Source organism: Corticium candelabrum, chromosome 4, assembly GCF_963422355.1.
Source record: "Corticium candelabrum chromosome 4, ooCorCand1.1, whole genome shotgun sequence".
Classification (NCBI taxonomy): Eukaryota; Metazoa; Porifera; class Homoscleromorpha; order Homosclerophorida; family Plakinidae; genus Corticium; species Corticium candelabrum.
This window is the reverse complement of record NC_085088.1, coordinates 4,722,387-4,749,512: the sequence shown is the minus strand read 5'-3', so window position 1 is coordinate 4,749,512 and position 27,126 is coordinate 4,722,387. Positions and strand designations below refer to the sequence as shown.

General features: G+C 40.2%; 1 protein-coding gene across 1 annotated transcript in view; it reads right to left on the bottom strand.

Moving 5' to 3' along the window:
* Positions 1–2,529: 2,529 nt before the first annotated feature.
* LOC134178455 (DNA-dependent protein kinase catalytic subunit-like) overlaps positions 2,530–27,126 on the bottom strand; it is a 33,245-nt gene continuing 8,648 nt past the window's right edge. Inside the window, 85 exon segments of the mRNA XM_062645333.1 lie at positions 2,530–2,857; positions 2,913–3,000; positions 3,065–3,110; positions 4,773–4,961; positions 5,026–5,227; positions 5,296–5,367; positions 5,766–5,849; positions 5,922–6,011; positions 6,086–6,183; positions 6,251–6,373; positions 6,714–6,781; positions 6,842–6,980; positions 7,043–7,111; positions 7,168–7,356; positions 7,410–7,494; positions 7,555–7,643; positions 7,704–7,826; positions 7,895–8,029; positions 8,102–8,142; positions 8,489–8,648; positions 8,712–8,800; positions 9,300–9,410; positions 9,475–9,604; positions 9,665–9,727; positions 9,786–9,888; positions 9,952–10,011; positions 10,064–10,175; positions 10,240–10,348; positions 10,410–10,508; positions 10,560–10,685; positions 10,790–10,906; positions 10,965–11,042; positions 11,097–12,711; positions 12,801–12,950; positions 13,016–13,152; positions 13,209–13,317; positions 13,382–13,513; positions 13,589–13,728; positions 13,788–13,928; positions 13,991–14,110; positions 14,164–14,289; positions 14,352–14,411; positions 14,475–14,560; positions 14,629–14,716; positions 14,773–14,838; positions 14,896–15,064; positions 16,082–16,266; positions 16,432–16,434; positions 18,042–18,249; positions 18,307–18,434; positions 18,501–18,603; positions 18,665–18,729; positions 18,787–18,879; positions 18,940–19,075; positions 19,140–19,195; positions 19,680–19,826; positions 20,009–20,022; positions 20,082–20,139; positions 20,199–20,357; positions 20,452–20,542; positions 20,829–20,926; positions 20,979–21,116; positions 21,175–21,268; positions 22,157–22,316; positions 22,378–22,553; positions 22,618–22,687; positions 22,750–22,874; positions 22,934–23,131; positions 23,882–24,009; positions 24,071–24,169; positions 24,229–24,336; positions 24,394–24,462; positions 24,529–24,612; positions 24,673–24,731; positions 24,808–25,000; positions 25,058–25,176; positions 25,241–25,400; positions 25,458–25,577; positions 25,651–25,749; positions 25,833–25,850; positions 25,929–26,097; positions 26,157–26,240; positions 26,295–26,428; positions 26,488–26,619; positions 26,679–26,780. Coding sequence (XP_062501317.1) covers positions 2,653–2,857; positions 2,913–3,000; positions 3,065–3,110; positions 4,773–4,961; positions 5,026–5,227; positions 5,296–5,367; positions 5,766–5,849; positions 5,922–6,011; positions 6,086–6,183; positions 6,251–6,373; positions 6,714–6,781; positions 6,842–6,980; positions 7,043–7,111; positions 7,168–7,356; positions 7,410–7,494; positions 7,555–7,643; positions 7,704–7,826; positions 7,895–8,029; positions 8,102–8,142; positions 8,489–8,648; positions 8,712–8,800; positions 9,300–9,410; positions 9,475–9,604; positions 9,665–9,727; positions 9,786–9,888; positions 9,952–10,011; positions 10,064–10,175; positions 10,240–10,348; positions 10,410–10,508; positions 10,560–10,685; positions 10,790–10,906; positions 10,965–11,042; positions 11,097–12,711; positions 12,801–12,950; positions 13,016–13,152; positions 13,209–13,317; positions 13,382–13,513; positions 13,589–13,728; positions 13,788–13,928; positions 13,991–14,110; positions 14,164–14,289; positions 14,352–14,411; positions 14,475–14,560; positions 14,629–14,716; positions 14,773–14,838; positions 14,896–15,064; positions 16,082–16,266; positions 16,432–16,434; positions 18,042–18,249; positions 18,307–18,434; positions 18,501–18,603; positions 18,665–18,729; positions 18,787–18,879; positions 18,940–19,075; positions 19,140–19,195; positions 19,680–19,826; positions 20,009–20,022; positions 20,082–20,139; positions 20,199–20,357; positions 20,452–20,542; positions 20,829–20,926; positions 20,979–21,116; positions 21,175–21,268; positions 22,157–22,316; positions 22,378–22,553; positions 22,618–22,687; positions 22,750–22,874; positions 22,934–23,131; positions 23,882–24,009; positions 24,071–24,169; positions 24,229–24,336; positions 24,394–24,462; positions 24,529–24,612; positions 24,673–24,731; positions 24,808–25,000; positions 25,058–25,176; positions 25,241–25,400; positions 25,458–25,577; positions 25,651–25,749; positions 25,833–25,850; positions 25,929–26,097; positions 26,157–26,240; positions 26,295–26,428; positions 26,488–26,619; positions 26,679–26,780 — 11,013 coding nt within the window. The 3' untranslated portion in view covers positions 2,530–2,652.

Here is a 27,126-nt window from a genome sequence, read left to right as displayed (position 1 = left end):
GTACTGGTAGGAAAGGAGGAACAGACTAGCAAGAAACAGAAAAACGTGCCAACTGACAGAAAGACATGCAGAGAGAAAGATGTGGTCTAAGTAAAAGCACAAAGTTTTCAGACTGGACTACATATAAGCCAAGAGAACGTACGGTCAAAGGAAATAAGACATACAAGTGCGCATGAGCTGAGACACTTACAACTCAGTCTTGATGTCATCTATAAAACACGAGTCTAACAAAAGACCTGACGAGTCAGCATCGGCCATTGCAAAATCGGTCGAGCTACAAACGCAACGACTCGACAATCACGAGTACATACACGTTCATCGTTCCGTCCTACCTGTTCCACATCGGCCATTCGACCAACTCGCTGAACAACAAGTCATCTGTGCCATTCTCGTTTGCAGCCAAACTTTCATTCAAAGTCGCCCATTCGGCGGCCGGAGAATCCGAGCAAGAAAGACTGTTGGGGATTCCAGGGCAGTCGTCGACGTGCTGCAGTTCTTGCGCAATCACCTCGGTCCTACACTTAGAACACGAACTGCTAATTTCGGCTAGATCGTCTTCCGCCTTTTTCAGTCGTTTTTTCAACTTTTTCAATTTATCGATTGGAAACTTACAGTCTGGATAATCGGCATTAACACGAGCGCGTTCTTCTGCTGCACGGTACCTAAGCATCGTGCATTGTCTAGCTAGAGCAATCAATAAAGTTTGAAAACGACCGTTACATGTATTGAGACTTATCGACGCTTGAAAGGTCCTTCCACATGATTCCCAACAACTTGCTAAGTACACGGTTATCCGCTCCTTGAAAACTCCTACCATATACATGTGGAATTGAGCAACAATTACTACGTCAAGTCGAGATTTAAATGTTTCAAACTGTTGCAAAATAGGCCGTTGATCGAGACAGTAGAGAATGAAAGCATTTCGCGGTCTCTTGATGCGATTCACTCTCGTCGGACTTCCTTCTAATCGTACCGAATGCAACTGTTCGCGCAGTTCAACGACACGTCGACTAGCAGCCACGACTCGTTCCATTCCGAATTTTTTAGAAGCTTTAAACGGCAAAGGAAGTTTGAGAGCAGATGGCACTTTGTAAGTCTCAGAGACAGAGGATAGTAAAGGTAAGGACAGTGATTGTAGTTTGTAGTTCGGTTCTACAAACATGCACAAAGATTCACATCTATATAGAAAGCACTAATAACGAAGTACGAGTACATTTAGCCACGAGTACTCACCGACGATTTGTTCTTCGCCCTGGACTTCTAAACCAAAATTTCTCGCCATTTAAAATTCCTAATGCAGACAACGCAGACCCATAGTCAAGCATTCAACGAAAGCACTATCACATGCGCTAGCTTGCTTCCAAATTCCGATTCTACCTGATTAGTACACTGGCACACTCGCGACGAGCCTCCAACACACAAGGATGATAGTGTAAAAATTCCCGATGACGCACATAAGCTCCAAACACTTCAGCCTACTTTCAAAACGAAAGCTAGCTCGCAAGTCGACAGATCAGTACCAACCAACCTCTGTCAGTAGTAGAGAGTGAATGAAGCGTCAATGAAAAAGCCGAAGCGAACCAGCCAGAGCACCGCTCGTCCGATATTTATACACATAACGTATTACCCCAAGAGGCCCCTTACAACCACGTGCGCTCCAGCTGCTGGTTCAAATATAGCACACTTAGCTGGATGCACCGCCTGCTAACCGTCTGCGTCTGCGCAGTCGTCTCTTCTTGCAAAACGAACTAAGTCGGGCATTTTGTTATTCAACCAGCCGATTAATGAAAGGGCTCGCATGGTCTCCGGTGGCATCGGGATCCTTTGTCGGTCGGTATACAAACACGTGCGCAACCGCATGTTCAGCCCACAAAACCAGTCGACAGAAATTCTAGACCGATTCCTTGCTCTATGCGAGTATATACGCATCTAGAGACGATATAAACAGTGCGAGTATTGTTGTATACTGAATAACGTAATAGTTCCGACGTCCTGCCATTCGTATATCGGATAATCACGTTTCAGTTGTCATTCAGCATGACAGGCGCTGTATACAATGTCTAGTAGCCTTGACCACAACTTTACAAAATGTAAGTTCTTGTTCTTTCGACTAGACAAACTTTGGTTCGTTTACTGCTAGCGACGTGATGCGGGAAATAAGCAAAACATTGTACCGAAAACCACAGCAGAACAAATGACAACAAACAATTCATAAAAATATAGTATGTGAGTCTGCAGCTTTCTGCTTGAAATATAAACTACCAAAATATTTACCAAAATTTACACACAACACTTTGTTAATTATAAAAATTATTAAAGAATTCTTGCACATAAAACTATCTTACATTAGAGCATAAAGAGTAAATGTGTTAACAGTTTGTACCATAACGGTCACCATGCAGTTGACCCCTACCTTCACAAACTAGACAATTTAGTTTCAATGGGTGGGTGATCTCACACAAACGATAATGTTACTATTTTATTATACAAAAACCAGTTGTATGCAAACTTCAAATCACGTGACCAACGATCAGTCAAAACCAAAACACAACTTAGTAATAGTGTTTGCACGTGTTTACACTACCAATCACACACGTGCAGTCCAAATGTTTCAAAAGCAGACTTATACTCACAAACTGTGTGACCAACATGCTACATCCATGGCTCCCATCCCAAGTATGTTCGACCTAAGATGTTAGGATCAGTGGCCTGATCAACCAGACAAGCAACTTGTTCTTCTATGTCTCGACACTGAGAACCACATCGAGCGCGGAGGTTGTACATTTGATCGCCTAGAAGGATCTTCTCAAGACTCTTGTATTCCTCTGAAGAGCTGTGTCCCAGTTTCAAGTCATCTCTGACATTAAACTTTAAGAGTAGAAAGACACAAAACAAGTCAAGGCTTAGATTACCTTGTCAGATGAGATGGATTGTATCGACTCAATTTCTTCCGAAGTTGAGCAACTTTCTGACGAGGAAACCATGACTCATCACTAGACTCTGTACAGAAGAATAGTAGCTACACACGTTAGGGAGAAGCGAAGACAAATAGCCATCAACCTACCTCTTTTATTTACGTGGCCATGCTGTTCATGACGCCGAGCAGCCGACTAAAATAGAAGACAAACTAGAGGTTACCATTAAATCACAAATACTACAGCTACTGCGCAATAGAAATGGTCTGAACTTCAATAGTAAGCCCAATTACATTCCATTGGAAACCACTTTCAATAATACAAATGTTAGTATAAAGAGTATAAAGTACTGTACTCCCTCCAGTCAGCACAAGAGATGCTAACAAAGTTGCTTTAAACTTCGAAAAACAAGCATATGACAGGTGTGTGTGTGTGTGTGTGTGTGTGTGTGTGTGTGTGTGTGTGTGTGTGTGTGTGTGTGTGTGTGTGTGTGTGTGTGTGTGAGTGGGATGCAATAGCTCAGTTAGTTAGAAAGTTATCTTAGAGTGATTACATCTGGGACCCATCAGAGTTGGTAGTTCAAGTTGCAGTGATGGCGAGCAATGGCATAACTTCCTTGCTGAAACCCACACACAATTGCCTCTCTCAACTCAGCAGTGTAAATGAGTACCTGGTCACTGACTGGAGGTAGCAAAGTCCCCGAATGTGACAATGTCCATCAGCCACTGGGGTCCAAGTGGAACTTCAGGTGCACACACCACAGTTGACGTCAAGGTTAGTGCTCCTGTGAGTACCTGGCCAAGGTCCAGGATTGCTTAGCTCAGCCCATAGATCCTGCGTAGTGCACAGAAACCCAGCCAACTGGCTGGGGGTGTGACCACATAACAGCAGCTCCTTATCCATTTACCAGCGTGTGTGTATGTGCGTGTGCATGTGTGTGTGTGTGTGTGTGTGTGTGTGTGTGTGTGTGTGTGTGTGTGTGTGTGTGTGTGTGTGTGTGTGTGTGTGTGTGTGTGTGTGTGTACTTCAGTTGGTTAGAGAGTCATCTTATGGATTCATTACATCCGGGACCTTGCAGGGTTGCAGGTTCAAGTTACAGTGATGACAAGCTATGGAATAATTTCCTTGGGCAAGAAACTCACATAAACAATTGCCTCTCTCGACTCAAGAGTATAAATGAGTACCTGGTCACTGACTGGGATGGCAAAGGCCCCCGACTGCAACAAAGTCCATCAGCCACTGGGGTCTTGGTGGGACTTCGAGTGCCCACACCAGAGTTGGCGTCGCAGTCAGTGCATCCTGCAAGTACCTGGCCAGGCTCCAGGAGATCGCTTAGCACGGCCCATAGCTCCTGGGTAGAGCACAGGAACCCAGCCATCTGCCTGGGGGCATAACCATAACAAACTGCAGCTCCTTATCCATTTGCCATTGCCATTGTGTGTGTGTGTGTGTGTGTGTGTGTGTGTGTGTGTGTGTGTGTGTGTGTGTGTGTGTGTGTGTGTGTGTGTTTGTGCGTGCATGTGTGTGTGTGTGTGTGTGTGTGTGTGTGTGTGTGTGTGTGTGTGTGTGTGTGTATGTGTGTGTGTTTGTGTGTCTGTGTGTGTCTGTGTGTGTGTGTGTGTGTGTGTGTGTGTGTGTGTGTGTGTGTGTGTGTGTGTGTGTGTGTGTGTGTGTGTGTGTGTTTGTCTGTCTGTCTGTCTGTGTCTGTCTGTCTGTGTCTGTGTCTGTGTCTGTGTGTGTGTGTGTGTGTGTGTGTGTGTGTGAACAGACATGTATTTATACTCTTAGCATCAGCAACACCTCCACCCATCTGCACATACCATCCCCACCTTCACCAGCACCATTATCACCGCTTACCTTCCAGTCGAGAAGAGGTTCCTTAATAAACACATCAGCAGTATTCAACAGCAAGTATGGATCTTTGCTCAATGCACGCATAGTAGCAACCATTGCGTTTCTCATCTGCCCTTCCTCTTTTAGGGGTTGCAACAGTGACAAAAATTGTCTTGTAAGACGGAATGGCATTAGTTCAGGCAAAGGCAAGATCTAATGGAGACACAAATAAAACTACAGCACTTGCATATCAATCGTTACTTAGAACCAAATTTACATGAGTGGCAGATCCAAAAGCATGACCAAAGTCAATGCCAATCATTCCTCCTGTGCTCTGATCTATCATGAAATTGGACAAGTGCCGATCACCGATTCCCAAGACATAGTTGCAAATACTGAGACAAGCATGACTTCGAACGAACAATGAACGAACAGCTAAAAATGCCTCGGGTGATGCAACCATGTTTAAGAAGCCTCGTCTACCACAATGCAGCAGAATAGTTCAATTATAAGTGCCCACTTACACATGAAATGTAATAAGATGTACTTTAAAAGATCAAAAGGTACAGCAGCCTGCACTGAATCAAACATTGTCTTCACATTGTCTCTAGTCGCTTTCCTATTTAAGAAAGAAAGTATTAAATTAGTTCATGGATAACAACAACCTAGGCGTGTTAACACTTTGTCATAAAATTTAGAATAATCACAGTGAGCACATTGCTTCATTAAAGTTAAAATTGCAGGAAATTAAAGGCAACTAGAATTACCTTAGACACAACACAAATATATGATCAGATGTTACTACCAAACAACAACCTGAACAGAACATTATAACTTAAGTTAAAGTTTCATAATAAATTTCTGTGCAGTTACAGCAAAATTAGTACACAAATTCTCTCTACAAGACTACAAGTTTTCAGCTGTCTTATGCACTAAGCAATGACCAAGAAGGCTAGACTCCAAGCTATCAACATCATTGCATTGTATAGTCAAAAACATGATTCTTTTGCCACTTACTTGTACATTGCTCTGTACTGAAGAACTAGAGGTTGAGCTGGACTAAATTTTTCAAGCCATTTCATGTGCTTCTCCTTTGGAAGTCTGAACAAGACGCAAACATAATGCCTTCAAAAACCATGTCTGCATAAAAGAGAGCAATGATATCAAAAATACTTTTTGTTCTGCTGTTCATGAACATTCATTGCACTTTCAAGAAACTCCTTCAGAGGAATAGTGTTGTCCATCCACTCAATGATTCCCATTCTGCTCAACAAAAAGAAACAGTTAATATAGACATAAAACAAAGTTGTTGTGATTGTATATTAATTAAAATCAACCTGTTGGAGATGGGAATGACTTCGTATGTTCTCAAAGACAATTGACGCTGTGAGCAGCCAGAGTCAGCAGCAAGAATTCCATTCATGATTTTAAACAGCTACATTTAAAACAGAGTCAATCATATCATGAGCCAATGCCATTGATGCCACAAAGTAAGATTCAACCTGCTCTATTCTTTGGTCCAAACGGAGATCTTCACCTCCTTTCACCAGATACCGATATTCTTTTCCATCATCTCCAAGTATTGTTATTCTTTTGGGTTTTCTCAAAGATGGCATAATTCTTACCTATCAACATACCATTATATTAAATAGGAGAAGAGTACATGTCTTTCTCAAAAAAAGTCTGTCAATAGTCAACACAGAGACAAATACAATGACAAGCAATGACATGAAAGTGTAAACAAAGAACAACAAAATAATAAATAAAAAGTATAAATACTTGTAGTGCCAACCAATCACACAATGTGGTTTTAACAGTTACATACAAATCCATAACAACGTCAATAGTAAGCAGACAAACAGACATGTAGCAGTAGATCAAAAACAGCAGAATGACGCAAGAATAGTAAAGTTACGATGTATGTAAACATGCCTCACACATAAATTTTACAACCAAAAAGCTTACTGTAGGATCGAATCCTGCAATTTTCACATGGTAATCTGGCAGTGGTTTTGCTCTTCCTTGATACTGACCTAATAAATGCACAAACTCTTTGATGACGATCCACAAATATTTCTAATACAAAGACATACCAGGTATCTCCAACTTAAGCAAATACCTGTCACCTTTGAATTGACTCAACCAAGGCGAGTATGTCTTTAGCTGATTTGCTCCAGTGCGTCGAACCTTCTTGGCTTCTTCAACCACTCCGTTGCAAAATCCCATAAAATCCTACATTAAAATTAAAATTATAAAAATCACGTATAAACCACAAAAAGATATACACGGACAACCTTCATGCTCATAGAAGTCAGCCTAGCCCCGTCCTTACCAAATTTCTTTTCAATGTTTGAACGATAGTTCTTGCAAAGCAAATAACATTTACATTTATACTCCATTACACTAACTAAGCAAAAACCTTAGCAAAATCAATATGCAGATGACCAGCTTCCATTGACTCATCCGTGCCTTGTGACACTTGTAGACTCCAAGAGTCGACATCAAGACACTGTGCATAGAATTGCTTAAAGCACTGACGTATTGCTGAAGAGTTTCGAGACTTGACCGACCCTTGCATCAAAGGCCTAACTTCATTTTCTTGCCAGAACTACGTAAAATAAAATAGTTAGCTGAGTATTGTCAACCAGTATTTAGCAATACCTTCAACATAAATTCTGGCTCTGTCAGACGCTCCAAGGCAGTCACAAAGCTATCAATTAGTTGTGTATTTAGTAAAGCCTCCAGACTGCACAAAACATTGCACTATACACTCAACAGACAATCAATGAGTGAAAACATAACTAACTTTCTAACAGCATCATGACATTTTGCTCCAATCTCAGTCTCAACAAACTGGAAACTAGGCTTACTAGTCTTAAATGCATAACAGAGAGCCTACGATTTCATTTACCAACCTTATCATACACCAGCTATACAACTTCGCAGACAACAAACCTGAGGGTATTCCTTTGCAATGCGAGTTAGGATCTCCACAACTGCTAGACCTTCAGGTTTATCAAGAAGAGCAACCATCTGATTGATCCATGCTATGAACATCCAAGAAGGAACGTGTACTGCCTGAAGAATATTATCAATTACAAATAATTGCAACTGAGATACTGATTGGACTAATGACTACAATGTACTTTGGCAGAAAGTTGAGACTGAGTCGCTGAATATATCTCTACAAGCTGAAGAATTCGTGGAAATTGCTGCTGAGCTTCCACTGACCCATAATGCATAGCATCAAGAAGACAGTCAACAACAAGACCGGGATATTCCTGCACAAACCAAGATCACTGAGATTTAGTAATGTATAACAGATAGCAGGCACTGTGACAGCCACAAGGTACTTGTATGTTTAATCCTTGTGATGAATCTTCATCAACAGAATCTGAAGAACAGTCAGTCATACATCGCTCAAGATCATTGTAAATACAGAGAACATACAGTAGTCAAAGACATGGCACGTGATCACACACACACACACACACACACACACACACACACACACACACACACACACACACACACACACACACACACACACACACACACACACACACACACACACGCACAAACGCACGCACGCACACACCACATGCATGAGCACACAAGCACGCATGCATGCACACACACACCAGGCACGCACACACGTGCCCACACACACACACACACACACACACACACACACACACACACACACACACACACACACACACACACACACACACACACACCTTCATCCTCTTGCCTCCTCAGTGCTCTATCACAGAAGATGGCCAATGCAAGAAGAGCTTCCTGCATTCTTTGAGAATGAGACTCTGCTCGTTCTGCCATTGCTGCCTCTTTACTTTTAATCAATAAATCATATGCTGCACAAAATACCTTCTGGCGTAGCTACCAGACAAGGTAAAAACAAATACACAGCAAACACTAACACAGTCCAACAATAATTAAAACCTGTTCTATAGACATATCCTTTGTGCCACCAACAGATGAAATTAACAGGTTAATTTTTGAGTCACCCAAACTCTCCAATAGCAATTCACCTGTAACCGTTTCAATTAAAGAATCACTGTAAAAATTGCACACACGGGGTGACGACACATTTATGTGCTGTTATGCATCCAAGACTAACTTAGAACAATAACGTAAAACAACATGTTTAATTTTAGTTGAAAACTTTAAACAAGTACTTTACCTCAGGTTACATGAGCATACAGATAAAAACAAGATAGCGACACCAAATGCACAGTGTCACGTGAACTAACTTTATCACAGCCCACAACACATAAGCGCATGCACGCAGGGAACCCTCACTGCTGGTCTGCCTGCAAAGCTGTGTAACTTAATTTGTTGATGATTGATGCCTAAACAATATCCTCGTAACCTTGAAGTACAAGGTTCTAAACATATTATCAGTCTTCACAAGGCTATTCATCTGACTCAATATATGGACATCACACTGTGTGCACTCTGGATGGTGACCTTCAATCCTTCAATTTACACTCATAACTAAATTAAAATTTTCATTTATTTCAAACATGCCTTCTGCTGCCAATGATGAGGCTACGTGCTCAAACAGCTTGGACTTTAGCATACAATGCTGCAGCCGCAGATGATGTCGATCCAACAAAACTTGATCCTGACCAAACTTATCTACATGAGTGTCAAACACATGCTACAAAACATGTATAGTATTATCAAACATCCTCGCTCTTACCCAACTCTGGAAGTGTAGCCATTAAAGAGCCAATGTTCTCGGGTGTTGGGTCCAGAAACGTTCGTTGGCAATGCATTTTAGTGACTCCGTGTATCCACAAGACACCAAATTCCTTATGACTGCTAGTTCTCTACCAACAGTGCACAAAAGGCTATGACATGCAGAGTCATGATCAGTACTAACAATGTACCTCTTTCTCACTGATGAGCTTCTTTGTCTGTAGAAGGTAACGTTTAGCAGCCGTGTAATTAAGCTAGAAATAATAAACTACTACATTACCACAAACTAAAACTTAATGATAATAAAAATACCTGAAGAGAAGCACAATCAGCACCTCTGAGATACAACTGAATGCTGTCTTTCCACACCAAAGTCTGAAGCCCAGCTAAACCAAGCTCTCCATCTCCTGACATGCTAGAACGAACAAAAACGTTAAGTACGTCACACACATTCAATAATGAAGTAGCCAAATCTCACTCCAAGGAAGCACCAGAAGTTTGTTCAAACCTTGCAATCACTTTATCCATCATTAATAACCTGTGTAAACAGATCACTATCATTGTTGTAAAAATAAACTAAATTAATTCACCTATTAACAATGACATCGTCCCATATCTCAACCGAGTCGATAACAGGATGAGGCAAACGACCACGCCATGTGCTCAAAAGATGTTCAAAGTCCCTGCCCGAGTCAAAGTGGCCTAGCATGTAGCACATAATCCAACAAAACTAGTCTTAAAATCACTCACTAACAATCGGTGATACCTTCATCTTGCATAAAGTCCAAGAATTCCATCATTTCAGTGATCTTTTGCAGTGACTGCAGCCTAACTGAGCGACTAGATGTAACCAATCTGCTTATAGCAGCCCATTCCTATTATACAACAAAATCCTGCATCAGCACTAAGCAATAATCAGTTTCATAACAAACTCACTTGTAAGAAGGAATTCAAGCACTGATATGCATAGTAACGTGCACGATCCAAATCATCTTGCAAAATAAAAAGTAAACACAACTCCTCGTGATGACGACCCTAAACACAAGTCTAGAATTTTTTATAAACATTAAGCATATCAGGTCCCACCTCCAACAGTGCTCTGCACTGCTGATCTTGCAATGCATTATTTACAAATCTAAGAAGATCGGGGTCATGATGTCTTGCACATGCCTGCTTCAACTTGCATCGGAGGAGATATGGTAGAGTCGTTTCCTGTCAATACAGGAAACTAAACTTACAAATGATAATTAATCAGAAAATGAGCAAGTGAACATTGAGTAACAAGTCTAAACACTTATTATTGCCTGCATTAGTACCTGATGGTAAACATCATTCCAGACAGCCTCCATGGTTAGATTCTCACTCTCACTCTCATGGCATAATTGCAAGGCAAACTGCTCAAGATCTGGCCACCTCAACAATTTGCTGTAACTCTGTAAATTCATAAATAAACCTGTGCACTCTATGAAATCCATTATACTTTTGCCTTACAGACATTATGGACAAATCCCACAAATCCTGTTCTTCTTGGATTGGAGCCCCATCAGGCCAATCCTCTACTTGACAAGCCTAAACAAACTAAAGACATGAATTTTGCCTTTTAACAAATCGTACATACTATACCTCTTTTAGTTTCATGTATGCAGCAACGTAGTCGCCTCTGCCCTCAGCCTCTAGTGCCTCCTTTGTCAGATCTTTAGTTCCAACTTCTGACTGGAAAATGCCTCTCACAGCATCATAATCATTGATCGACTTGTACAGCTTAGCAAGCTCAATCCACGCTCCTGTTGTCTCAGGAGATGTTGCCACCTCTGCTCGTGCTCGTTTTGCTGGACGTTCAATTGTTGTTGACAAACCTTTCAGCAATTGATTTTCCAACAGTTGAATACCAACTCCTTGCTGAAGGCTTGCAAGTGAAGAAACACCAACACTTGCAGGCTGAAGCGTCAACTCCTGGATGTAAACACAGACATCCTGGACTGCACCAATAAATGGTGGAAAGTACTGAGTTGACATATCTAACACTGTGTTCAGTTGTTTTTGCAGTGCCTGTCGAGTCCCCTCAGCATCTGCTTCTGTGAGTGATGTGTCAATTCCACCATAAATTGCCCGAAATACAGCAACAAAAAGCAACCGAGCCATGTGACTGTCGTTTTGAGCCAATACCTGCAATGGCCGTATTAGCTCTGAATGTTTAATTTGTATGTCCGGCAAGTCACCATCACGATATTTGCGATACATGACCACAAGGGAGTTACGAGCCGCCTTTTGTCTTTTCAACCTTTCAAGTCTATCCTTCTTTTTCCTCTCTTCAAGCCTAGAATAGTATGCTGATGAAGCTGTCTTGTCCTTCACAAAACGCCTCTTCAACTTCAAAACATCAGTGCTCTGAGAGCTAAGTGGCTGAGTTGCACCATCTACAGTGTCAGCCTGCTGAAGACGAGTAGTACCAAAACCTTCTCCCAGAGGTCTACCAGGACGACGCCTAGGCAAAGCACTGAAAAGAAGAGCTGACTGACTTTGCTGCTCAGTGCTAGAACCAACAGTAAATGAAATATTTTGGCTTTGAGTAGCAGGTTGAAGCCAATTGTAACTCCCTCCTTGTTGAGTTGGAGTAAAATCCATTGCCTGTTGTGTGGCTCGAATTCCACTCATTACAGATTGCGACAAGTCGCCTTGGCTTTGCGTGGCAGCAAACAATGGTACCATTAGCATGTGCCGTGTCTGCCATGACAAATCAATGCTCTTGTCCTCAAACTTGCACTCAGACAAGGGATAGTCAAACATGCTTCGTGAGTAATCTGGACTTCGAGATGTTAGCTCAAGTATGAGATTTGTGGAGTAGCTCAAGAACGATGCTTCTGTCTTGGGAGAATACAAAACAGCTAACAGTTGTGTCAAACGATTGACAGTGTCTGATGATAGCCTAGTCTCTTGGTTCCAAAATGCATATATTTCAAGCCTCAACGCTTCATTCTCATCCACAAGACCCTTGAGAAGTTGCGTTTTCACTGATGCAAGCATACTCTTTCCTTGATCGTCGTTCTCAAAATCTTCTTGCCCATGGAAAGAGTCAAACAACCAGATGAGAATCTGGTAGACTTTCTCTCTACATGCTACACTGGTATGTGTTGATGATGCAAGAACGTCTGGGACAACAGACTTCAGTTCAGACAGAGACAAGTTTGGAAGAATACGATGGACAATAGAAAGTGAAACCTGCTGAGCATTGTCATCTCTAAAAAAACATCCATATTTTAAATTATACTGGATATTAACTACAACCTTCAAATAAATGCACAAAATGCGACTCATTCAGATTCGAACCTGTGCTGTAGCATGCTTGACAGTCCTTTTGCTTTTAGCTCTACAAAAAGGTTTGGGATTTCTGTTGCCCTAGAGCAGACAATTTCTAGACATTTTGTCTTGAAATCTCCATGAACATTCCGCAACAAAAACAACACTTTACTGATAAACCTAAAACAACAAACAACAAAATCAAATGAAACAATTTGTTAAATATACAAACAAAAGCAAGAGACCGATCAGCAAATTCTGGACAGTGCTCTTGAATCAAATGTAAGCATGTGATAAAACGATCAGTATCAGCAGCTTGGTTTGTTGCTGCAAGAGCTGACAACCTTTTCGCAACTTCATCGTGTAGAGCAGTATCACTTGTCTGCAAAAAAAACGCTATCAGAGCAGAAACAAAAAATGGCACTCACTACAACAAACATTTTCATGATCACTCAAATGACTCATAGTCATGCCAATGACGGCTGAAGCTCCACCATACACATCCTTGAACTTAAACATTAAATTCGCTGCTAAGGCTTTGAAGAACCTGCACAGCAAATTTGAAATGACAGCTTCCTACAATAAGTAAACAAGATCAAAAGCAATCACACGTTTCTTTGTCCACATTGATGGAGTCATCAAACGGACACAATCCGTTTGCAAGAACAACTCCCAACAGTTGAATTCCTGTGCGGTTTCTCATTTCATTGAAGTCAGCTCCACTCAAGTTGTCATAGATTACCCTAGCCCAAACATAACATCACATACAATATAATTTATCCTGTCCCAGAACCTACACCAAAGACTACAATTCTAACCTTGTTGGAACTGTAACGTATTCCTTCCAGCTTTCTACTAGAGACTTGAGCACTTCAAGATTATTCCTTAGTACGGCTCGAGTTTCATGATGGCAGTGAGTCATAAGAAACTCGACAAGCCGGCTAGCAAGATATCGATCCTACACCCAAACGTATGCTACATCAAGACAACAAAACAATGTGGTAATGTTTAGGCTACTTCAAGTTTGGCAGGAGACCAAGAGAGAAGAGTAACAACCAAGTCGATGACAAAACTATTCAATCCTGAAGTACCAAGTGATCCTGAAATAATGAACTCCACCATCGGTATAAGCCAAAACTTGGCATATGGCTGGAACACCTAAAAACAAAAACAAGAAATTGTGTCATTTGACGCACATAATTAGTGTATGTAACACAGGCCTTTGGACGATTGATGACAACTCTGGCAAGAAACAGGCGAACATTTGTTGTTGTTCCACGATCAGTCATTTTCTTCTGAAGGCAACTCATCCATTGTGGCATCTCTGAAGCTTGCTTAGCCTAAATTCTAATTTATGAACAACTAAAAATTAATAGAAAGTTTAGTTACAAACCTCATCATAAGATGGAGTAATTTTGTTGTAGACCATGTGATCTATCAGATGTAAGATGACGGGCATACATTCATGTCGATTTAGCTCATCCTCCTCAATGAGTTCCTGAGTGATAAGAAACTGAGACTAACACAAGACCCCAGTCATATTCAATCCATTACAAACCAAAAAAGACTAGATTGGATAACCTTAGTTGATTCTTCATTGGCTGTGTCAGACAATGAATGTGACTGTTGACTAAGAGACATCTAATACAAAATCCAGCTTCCAAATATTATGGTTGCATTGAATAGACGCTACACATTTCCAACCTGTGAGATACTTGAAAAATCAAATTGATTCACTTCCTCTCGCAAACTGCTGTCTGCTAAAAACTGTGACGACAGATAATGTGGAACTTCAAAAACAAATGACAACAGATTACTCCTAAAATTCCATTCTAAATACACCAAGCCGACCACGTACTATGTCGTTGCTCTTGAGAAGATTCGTCCTCTTCATCTCTAGCCTGCTGGTGGATTGCGCTCAGCTTCCTTCTGTGAAGCATAGGAGACTAGCACAACATCAAATTTTTTTGAACGCTTACAGGCTAAACAACACAATAAAAACCTCCAGTTCCGCTGCAAACTTATACTTCTTTTCTGCATCAATGAGATTGTCCCAAAGCAATTGATGCTATGCAACAAACCAAATGTCTAATTAAGCTTGTGATGACTACACGGTTACTGTTACTTTGACAACATCTTCTTTGAATAGAAATCCAGTGTAAAACTTCTGCTCTGTCTGAGTGCAACAAATGAGTGCAACAAGTGTATTGTAAGCAGCACATCTGTATTGACGTCTAAGTTCTCTGTGGTCAGTTTCACCACAAAAGTCTTCAGCCTTTACAGCATTGCACACTCTACACAAAACACTACATCAACAGCAATAGACAATCAGAGTGCTTGCTAAATTGTATAACCTTCCACTGTACCACACAAGCTCAAACCGCAAAACCCATCTCAAGTGCAATATTTCTTACAAAGCGTTAACTTGAAAATAATGGTTTCTGACATTGTTTTAATACTTTGACTTGTGAGATCTTTAAATTTATAGACTGCCAGTTCTACTAATTTACAGACAAATTAGAAACTTAAAAAATAAATAATGCACACCTAAACGATAAGGTTCGTAGCACTCAATTAATTCAATGCATTCAATGACAATGCTAAATAGCCTAAATACCAAAGACTTTTATGTGCCAAAAAATATATTTAATAAATAATAGATTAATGGTAACACATGAGCACTTCCCTGATTCAGTGGTTGTATTGTAGTGCCAATGTCAGAAATAGAACAATTATGTTATAAAAAAAAACAAGTTCCTGATAATAACCATTTTCTGTATGCATGCCTTTTGCAAGACAATTAATTAATTAATCCAGGACCACAGTAGTGCTCGTATGTACACTAAACAGCGAGATTGTCATCATCCAGCAAGTGCTGAGTACGTTTACTTTGACTTGCCAAGGACTCCTCTACACCAACCAGTTACCACGCAAAATTCTTGTGCCACCAAGAAGAACTAACCTCCAAAATTTTCATCACCGACTTTTTTGTGTTATTCAGTAGTCTTAACTTTACATTGCTTAATCAAGATAGCCTGAAGCAAATCCTTTTATAGTGCATTCAAGGTACTATAAATACGACACAATAATTTCCTCACAACTAGCAGTGTTTCCTGTGCAATCAACCTAGTGACCTTTTACTTTATGTAACATCAACTTGTAATTATTTGAAACTAGTGCTTACTTAATGCGGAGCAGCAATTGGAACACTTCACTAACAATATAACAGTGACTGCATCTCAAAATGTCATATTTTCTACAATCTCAAGTAGTCGTTCACAAAGCATTTAATTAAACACAAACAAACTTACCTTGTAATTTCTCGTGTAAGTTCCTTGCCCTGTTCTACAGTTCGTCCAAACTTCTGACAGAATGCAATGTTGACACGACTTTCAGGAGATGAGAGTTCTGCAGCAGGAAGTCGTTCATACAGAAGTGACAACATTTCACATGTGCACAAACGACTAGTCAACTGGGAAGTCAAATCAGCAGCAGCCTATAAAAGTAAAACACACTGAACACTATGCATTGAGTCACAAAGCAAGATAACAATTTAGTCATTTAAGCTAGAAAGAGATGATACACGCACTGACAGTAAAAACAAAACCCTGACACCAAGAGAGAAGCCAAACGATAATCATAAACTCTAACAAACGCTTACATGCTAACAAAAAGACATAGAAAATGAAACACAAAAAAAAACTAAAACTGACTGAGACTGAATAGATGAACGACTAGAACGACAAAAGATAATTTGTTAAGTAAATTCTGACAACTCTCTACATACACATATGCTAAACATAGAAGGTATTTGTGGTCACTACAAGTCTATACATTCTGACACAGGTTAAACTAGCTAAATTTACAGTTATGCCATACCATATCTCTAAGATAGCTAATGCAAATATGTCTTGGAGATCTAAATTCACTACTTTAGTCGACAACAACGGAATGACTCTTATTGGATGAGTGACTATACTAAACAGAAACATCTACATAAAAATAGCTAAAGGTCAATGAAGAAACAAGACAAAAATACAATAGGAATGTTACACATGTGTAGTGTAGGCCTGGAAACAGTCGACCACATTGTGGCAGGCTGTAGTGCTTTGGCACCAATGGACTACAGTGATCGACACAATCAGGAGGCATCCATCATTCACTGGGATGTCTGTCGTCATTTTGGGGTTCCAGTGGAGAGCAGATGGTACCGGCATCATCCTGATAGGCTTGTGGAGACGGATGACATTACTATGATGTGGGATATCACCATCCCCACTGCCAGGAAGATCAAAGCCAATCGTCCAGACATCTGTCTCAGAAATAGGAAGACAAACACTTGTCTTCTTATTGATATCAGCTGTCCTGCTGATGGCAACATTGGGAAGAAACATGATGAGAAATTGGCGAAGTACAGCGACTTGCGAGTGGAGATAAGCCGCATGTGGTGTTGTCGAACACTGGTGGTTCTGGTGGTCTTGGGAGCTTTGGGCACAGTGCACGCAGGTATTGCACGGTGGCTAGACATTATTCCAGATCATCACAACCTGCAGCACTTACAGAAAACAGTGCTTCTGGGATCTACTCGGATCCTTCGTAAAGTCATGTCTTCTTTCTAGACAACCGTGATGGTCTAAGTACTTCTGAAGCAGGGTTTGCTTCTGGTACTTGCAATAAACTTTACAAACCAGACTGATCTGGTTGAGCACGACACACACATGTAACAGTCTAAAACTAAAGAACAGTGCGTAGCTCTCAGTTTGTTTAATATTTTTTGCAATGCACAAACCAACATCTAATAAATTTATATTTGAATTCATCTGAGAAGTTCCATACAAGCAAGCTGACTTGATGATCATTGAACACCCCTGGTCAAAGAATTGAAACAAAGTTTTTCATTTGTGCCTCTTGAAAGGTGTGTTCGTGTGTGTGTGTGTGTGTGTGTGTGTGTGTGTGTGTGTGTGTGTGTGTGTGTGTGTGTGTGTGTGTGTGTGTGTGTGTGTGTGTGCGTGTTATACTAAATGCTAAAATGATATTCCACATATTGTCTCATCAGTTAAACTGACTAAATGACTGAAGACTAACCAACAGACGAACGACAAACAGATAGACAGATAAACTGACAATGAGACACATAAACTGACAAACATGCAAACACCCAGCCACACAAACAGAGAAACAAACAACAAGAAAACAAGAAAAACCGTAAGTTAAACAAGTAAAAATACCAACAAATAAATTGTCACACAAAGCATCGATCAATATGCATACTTTGCCTAATTGCCGTGTCATGGCTTCCATCATGTCTCCAATGTGAGCTACAAAGAAGTTGATGACAGTGATCTTGTCAACATGCTTCAGCACAGGAATCAAAACTCGTTCAACAACAGCTCGTCGAACTTCATCCTGATGAATAGTTTCAGCAATAAAGTGTTCATAACAAACGTCAATAGCCCTCCTTGCTTTCTCACCAGTAACCCTAGCAAAACCAAATTCTGGTCAAAGACAAACAACACCTCTAAACAAACACTTTAACCTCTTTGCAAACTTCACAAGACAATCTTGTATCTGATCTTCATAAATGTGCCGTCTTTCACGACACATAAACGAGATCAATATCTTCAAAATCATTACACTTCCAGACAGCACCAATGCCATCAGAATCTACAAGTCCACAAGCACATACAGCCACTGCAGTCTAGTTGAAACAATGCAGTAAGTAATCGCCACCTTATCAATCGCAGACACATAATCACGATAAGTAGTTGTTCCAACATCAAACTCAGCTGAATTCAGTGGAAAGTTGTTCGCAACAAAATGTTGAAGACTTTTCCTGTCCCACACAGAGTAACGTGTCATATAAATATTCAACCATTACGTGAGCAATTGATTACTGTAGGTCAGAGAGATAAGGTTCTGATACAATCGCAAATGATGACAGAAGCTCCAACACTGTCACCTGCAACAGCAGTGCATGGTAGTGCATATAACAAAACAATTCTGCCAAGCTTCATACCTTGAAACCTAAACTTGTAGTAGAATCTTGAAGCAGCAGCAAGTATGTCTTAAACACATTCGCAAATCCCACTACAGTAGAGTCCAACAAAAACTACACAACAACGCACGTCATCTTCTTCAATGCCAACCAATGAAAACGGTAAATTATCACTTTCTTGTCCAGTAAAATTGCTTTCTTTAACAGACTGACAACAAGTCTCTTGGTGTCAGTTGTCCTACTGTCACTCCACCAGGAGCTCAATTTTGACCAATTAGCAACTAGAGATGTCACAACATTTCTGCCATGCCTGTTCACACAACAAAACAGTGCGTGATAAAGAGCCATAAGTAGAATTTTCCAACATAACTGACTTCTTGCGCATTTCCTTGTCTTTGCAGTCTAGAACATCTCCAATAACAGCAGAAACCTACACATGCACCAAAGCACCTGATCAAATTTTACCAATACTGTAGTAGCTATTAAATGCATAAATTAACCGCTGCAAACTAATTAGTTGAGCAACTGTCCTTATTGCTTCAAAAATCAATGTTTGCATCTAGTACATGCTACATCCTTAGTTTCTATAGCCCACAGCTTCCTCCAACAGTTAACATCTCGTACAGCCTGGTACCAGATGCCAATTGTAGTGCATTACTGCATTACTGTAAACCTCAAAGTAGGCACACATATCACAGACCAGTAGCAAACCTCTAAATGTAACAAATGTCTGTTGTCCGTTTTTAAAGTAAATTTAATGCAAAAGGCAAGTTGCAAATTGATTTGTAAGATTTGTCTGTCAGAATCCATTTACCACATCTAACTTGCGTAAACCTTTGATTAATCTATCAATTCGTTGAGTATCAAAAATCAACTGCATGTCTCTAGTTGCTCACGATGTTCACACAACATACCAACTGAAAGTTGCTGGCTGCTTGTTCAAGCATCAGAGGTAGTATTGTTGAAGACTCCTGTGCTATGTACTGGTTGAGTTCATTCTGAAACGTCCAGTAGAATACTAGTCCCACTGAGATGGGCTCAGTGTGAACTGGAGAGAACAACTGTATTGTTTTCAAAATAGATACAAGCTGACACACACACACACACACACACACACACACACACACACACACACACACACACACACACACACACACACACACATGCATGCACAGACAAACGCACGTGCACACACACACACACACACACACACACACACACACACACACACACACACACACACACATATTGTGTAGACTACACAAATTCAATTATCATTTAACACAGCCCTGTGTGCAAGACAACTATTACATTACCTTCTCCCCTAGACAACACCTGAAATTTTTCATCAAGACATGCTATCAGCTTTCCTGGCTACAATCAAGAATTAAAGTACAACAAATGTCATTACTATACGCATCATTGTTACATACCTCTACTCCAACCTCTAACGCCAACTGCAGCAACTCTCTATAGGTTCCTAGAGCTGATGGAGATAAAATGGTGTGTGAGCATGAGCCGGCTTCTGGCTTCACTGACAATGCCACAGTGTCAAGAAGACAATCACTTAATTGTGAGAAAGGTACACGACTCTGAAAATCACACTCAAAAAAGGTCAATCCATGCAATGTTCAGATGCACAGACAATACAACCTCGTCATTCCAGACAGACTGAAGAAGTCCAACCCTATGAAGTTGTCTGCATCCTGACACAGCTTGATGTACTTCCCAACTAACACCTTCAGTCAGAAGAACATGTGGCAAAAGGTCGAGCAGTCTAAATAAAAGCAACAAATGCCATTAATAAAGGTTAAATCAGCATTGATATGAATCCTCTCTTTAGGGGGCAATGCAAAGAAAATATGTAACAACTAAGCATCATTTATAATTGTCAGTCACGTATTCAAATTTGTATATCAAAGTAGTACATATACCATAATTAATTCATATCTGTAAAGGCAATTTTGAAATTTACTACAATGTCCTGCTGTGTGAATTACAAATATTCCTTTCATATCAAAGCGAAATACTGACGCAACCTCAATAAGTAGAATTGGACTAACTTGTCACTCTTCAGTTGGGCAAACAAGCAATTAGTTAGCAAGTGCAGGCGATCTGATTTCTTCAGAAAGTGAGAAAGAGAAGAGCAAAGTTGCACCATCTGAATAAAGTTAAACATAGTTTATTAACATGGAACAACTGTCTAATGTTACAGCAAATGAACACACTTTCAGTGGCAGATTTTCTGCCACCTCCACATCAGTTACATCAAATCCCAAAGTTGTCGAATTGAGTACGCAAGTGGCAATTAATTCAATCAGTTTTTCACTCCAAAAAGAGTCTGGAAACGACTGCAGGCATAAAGACATCAATTAGTAAATATGCTAAACAAACAAACACATAACTAACCTTCATTACATCAGAACCATGAGAAACCAAGCAAACAGTGATAAAGTCAAACAGCCGAATAACAACAGTACATTTTGTTCTACAACACGAGAGCCTAAATGAGATGACTGAAACTACGATCAACTTTAAGACACACTAACACGTCAAATCAATCATGATGTCTATGCAACAGTTAATTAAACAGCACACTAAACAATACGCATAGAAGCCTTCTTATTAGCCTTCAGTTTGCATATACAGTGAAACATAAGAGCAAATAATGACCAGCAAAAAAGGAAACAAACAAAGTTAACAAACAAACATACACAGACTAGCAACCATAAAGACCAGCACACAGACCGACTGCTAAAGACACAGACAGACAGACAGACAGACAGACAAACAGATTACACAAACAGACAAATAACGATGTGATATCAAACCATAACAAAGAACAACCAGCTGCAGTAATCAATTCTCTAATCACCAACTGAACTAAAACCAAACCTCTTTAGAGTTTCCTCTAATGTACATGAATGTTGTATGTGTAAGTTTGCTTGTGCATCTCGTCTTGTACAAACTGAACACACTAATTGCTGTTTGAAACAATTTTGCAACTATAGTTTCCAAGCAACTGTATAACCACTACTTTGGATACTTAGAACCATCTTTAGACCCTACATTTGAAAACACAGGTCTTTAAGTAAGTCTCAATCCAAAATTTCTAAAGGTTTGTAAAACCTAGAAAGTTGACAATCGACCAACAAAAACAGAAGCAAACACATAAAAGGGCAAGCATTTCTTTGCAATACAATGCTGTGATAAAGTAATGTCGGCATATTATGCATAGTGTTCAAGACATTTAAATCTTCTTGAAAAAATTCCCAAGTCAGGCAGCCAGCAGGCCGGAAACCGAGCACATGAAAACACAAAAATTCAAATGACAAAAGAAGAGAAATACATGTAACCAGATGCTCATATCTGCAATATATGGTGCACTGACTTGTTGTAACAATCCACTTCCATTGGTGTAAACACTTGTTGATTTAGCACACTTGACTGTTCAAACAACTTCTGTGCACCACTGATATCGCTCAGTGCAAGGTTGTTTACAAACCAGCTCAATGCATGAAATAAGCGGGACTTATTTTCAGTCTGTCCACCTAATCCCAAACAATATACAGTAACAGAAAGGAATCTCTAGAATTAGAGCCCAAGCCATACCAGGAAGTATCTGCGTGAGACTTAGAAGTCTTTCACCAAGCACCCAAGTGTAGCAATCTAAAGCAGCCAAGAAGTCCTCCAACCATGAGACGAGCTGATCCAGTGAGAAGCTACTACAAATGGTAAGACAATCTGGATACGTCCAAATGCCACCACGACTTCCAGCTGACTCAAATCTGACAAATTGAGAACATCAACACAACGTTCCAGCAGCCATAAAACCGATGTCTGAAAACTTACTTCTTGTTGAAGTATGAAGCTGAAAACTGCTGCAGTCCCTTCAGCATCCAGCTCTTTGGAGTTTCCCGATCTATAAAATCACAAGTGATGTTGACAACTTAACTGAATGTAATGCAAATATATATGGGTTACTGGATGCATGTGGCACCAACGAGCAAAAGAGTCTCATGCAAACATGTCTGGCTTCAGTTTCTGGTCTACCACACTGTGATAAGAGCCACTCAATAAGATATCCAATATTCGCTTCACGAAATCCTCTGCAACAACTCAACTCAATCATGATAAATAACAACAAACCCTAAATGTAATAGCTGACCGAGGTTTTCGTCGATCCTTGTTGCCTTTCAGTAGAAGTGCAGATTTAGCTTTGATCATTCTTTCCAAGTGTATGATCACGTGCGTGCACTGCTCTTGAGTTCCAAGTGACTTGTCGTCCTTGTGAGCCATTCGTAAACTGTACACATATGCGACAAGCAAATCCAGCACAAACAAATCAACAAGCCTCTCCTCCTCTCTATCACAAATCAAAAACAGAAAAGAAAATAAGCATTTCATGACACTGCCATGACAGGATGCATAGGCGTAGGAAGCAGGGGGGGCCTGAGGGGCACATGCCTCTCCACTATTTTGGCTAAGTTTGATTTTGGCCAAGATGTTTTCAACTTTAGCCGTGTACCTGTCAAGTGACCTGCTAACATTTAGGAATGACAGACGTAGAAACATTGACATAATATATTGAACTAACACTATAGTGTTAATGTTGGTTTACTGGTTTTTTTGCTGTGTACTACACATATATGTGAATAATTAATAACACATTTAGCCTTGTTTGCCGAGCCACGCCCCCTAGGCAAATGTGTGCCCCTCAACCAAACCTAAGTTCCTATGCGGCTGAGGTGTAAAGCCACTGTACAGCCACAAACAAGCATTTACTCCAATTGCCATATTGAGTTTGGTCTCAAGCTTTAATCTTCGCACCAACTGTCTTGCCATCTGTATTACAGCTACTTACAAGCATTAAAAATGTTGATGACATCTACAGTTACCTGAATACGCGTTACTCAAACTATGGTCAGAAATCTCAAACAGTGAGAATGTACATACGCCTACATGACCAACACAACTATATGTCAAAAGCTGCAAAAATCACAACCGTTCATGGAAGGGCTCAAAATCATATATTTTTTGAAAACCACTTTCTTGTGTAAAATACGACAAAACTTGACAGCTGTAACATGCAGATCCAAGAAGCAAGTCAAATTACCTAAAGATCGTGTAGATGTTGTTAAAGGCAATGGAAGCGCCTAGTCTCTTGAATGGATTTGGATGTTGAGAAAGACTCTGGAGTCTGAGTAACAAAGATTTCACATTGTAAGGCCTTTTCTCTAATTGCTTAAAAAATGACAAAAACAAATAATCAGCTAACAAAACCTTGGAATTAACCAACACCTACCTTTGGTGTTGTCTGTTTGATTGACCAGTGCAGAAACTCTCTGATGCACTCCGAGCCAAAATCACGAACAGAGGTATTCTTTGAGTCAACAACACAGTCCTAAAAGATCCACTCGCACTCTTTCCGTCTCCCCAGTAATCTTACTGGCATCGACTTACCATGATCACCTCCAGTAGAATCACAGTTTCTGGGCTTTCGTACATCTTGTTGCCTGTAAACCAGTGAATGAGCTGAAACGTTAGCGGTCTAAAGAGCTGTACTGCAACCTATTACAATGGAAGACAATATTGCCAGAAAGATGATAAATGAAAATAATAAACAACCTTTTCCACATCACATGACAATCCCATAATGACTGGAAAAATGCGTTTGTATAAAGCAATCATCAGAGACTATAGACACACATTACGGCAGCTACGTACAATAAAAGTAAGAAACAACACGAACAAACAACACACCTTGCCCTTGGTGGTCTCGGGCTGAATTGCTCCTTTACCAATTAGAAATACCATCATACTGTGCAGAAGCTCGCATGCTGCCACCTACAAGTAAAAAACAACATCAGAAACTTCAAGAGTAATACCTTGCACCATTAATGTAACCTTTGTTTGTCGATCAGTAGCAGTCAATGCCAATTCAGTAACTCTGGGCAAGAATGGATCTAAATAATTACGAACACAATTGTATAAAGTCTATGAATACTAAAATGCAGTGCAATTCATAACCAGAAGGCTCACCGAGATAGATAGTTGGCTTCATGTCATGAAAAGGTATAGCAAAGTCTAGTCGTTTCTCGGGGTCCCATGCAATTGCTGATTTGAGTGACTCTTTGTCGGTCGTGTCCACAAGACTGACATTGTGCTCTCCACCGAGAGAACCAAGAAATTGAGCAATACGCAAACGCAACTTGCGTAGTGGTGTCTCATTGCTCTATATAGACATGCAACTGATGGCAAGACATCAGCAGATAGATAGCCAACAACTTACTGCCATGCCTTCCTTCAGAGCCTTTAGAACTTTCACAGGAAATTTACCTTTACCACGAGAACTAGATGATCCTCGAGAACACAAAGTAACAACGTCCCTATTTTCTTCAGCGAATGAATCTATTGTGCAAAGATATAAAAGTTCTAATAAACCAGGAATTACCAACTCGTAAAGGATACTTACCTGTCTCAGCTGCACTCTGAAGATACGCATCCAGACACGGCAAGATATGTGGAAGATGTGGTTTAAACAGAGCTAATGGCAGCTCTCTTGTCCATGACTCAAGAGCAATGATTGCTGACTCGGCAAGAGCGATGTAGCTCACACCCAACTCTAATGCAATCTATTATACACAGAACAATAACACAAAAAGGCCTGCTGTGATGTATCATCACAACACCTGCACTGCAGAGACTACTGCATGAATATCAGTCTCTACAAACTCTTTAGGAGCTGAAAGAATGAGATTCAAACATGACAGCTGGAGATCATGTTTGTATTGCTTGAGTCTTTCTAAAACCTGACAATCAAATACCCACAGACTTGCCCATGAAGCATGTTACATATAAACCAGTGAATGAGACTACACAAACTTCTTTCAGGAACTTGCGAAACAAAGTGAAACAAAAGCTCTTTTCCGTAACTTCAACAGCATCTGTTTCCATAGATTCACTCTCTATTAATGACAAGTCCTACAACAACGACAAATCATAACTGAAAGCTTACATAAACTAATAGTTTAACTTTAGTTAACAACTGCCATCAAAGTGCTAACCGATGCCCCTTGTGCAATCTGCACAATAGTAATGTTGTTGTGCAGTTACATTTCATGTGCAACTGCATAACAACACTTCACGTTTCAAACAGATACATTAGAGCAAATAACTGCCTGACTATAGTAACAGAATATACATAGACTATTGGAGCAGAATTCAATTAATACTCTATCATAACTGACCTGCGATTCAAAGTATCTAATCTTTGCACAAATTGTCAGACCGGTTGCCAATAGTTTGTAGAAACCACTTACAAGTGGTCGTCTGTCATCAAGAAAGCAGCATAACTAAACTACAACGTTGCAACACAGACTTGCTCTCACTTCGCCGACATTGAGATGAGTTCACGACTAAACACATACACCCATCTTCTAAACCGATGAGGCTCTACCACAGGCAAGACAGCTCTGGAAACACAACATTTTTACATCTAATGCCAGTAAACAAAAACAGAAACAAACCTGCAGAAATCTACCAAGTTGAGAAACACATAAAAGTCCTTTACTACATTTGCTTGGAGGTTGGCCGTTAGATCTGACACAGCCAGTGGAGAAACAAAAGTAGAGTCTGACTCTTTGCTGTCCTCAGAATCCACCTTACAGCATGAGAGCAGAATAAGCACTTTGTCCGTAAATTCTAAACTAAAAGGCAAACCTCATCTGATGTTTTAGTTGCTGATAGGTCAAGCTTGCGAACAATTCTCAACACAGACTCAATCAGACTATCATATAAGGTTGTGTAAAGATATTGACGCTCTGTAGGAGACAGATGACTAACAGCTGCTTCCTACAAAATCATTAATAAACATTACTAAGTTCAAACTTACATAGAGTCCCTATGTGTACCTCATGTCGTTTAGGTACCATGATATGAAACCAGAAATCAACATAATCATTGTAGGAAGTTGAATTCTTTGTGGCACTTCCTTCTGCAAAAGTGGTGACACCCTGTAGATAGTACATCAAGAGAAGTTCGTGAGACAAATCAGATGTTGCAGCACATAAAGTCTATTAACCATTTTGTGGTCTCGTGCCTATCTTCCAAAGAAAAACTTAAAAACCAGAAGCCATCTATGAGGGGATCACACAACCCACGCACCAATGTATGTATTACTAAATGAGTTTATTAATATATTAATCAAATTGCGCCCATTTTGGAACCCGTTCAAAATTTGGCATGATCTTCATATTCTGAAAATTTCATATCGATATGTTAAGCTGTACAAGAGATAGCACATTGGCAAATATACATCCACACACCACGCACGTGCGCGCACACACACACACACACACA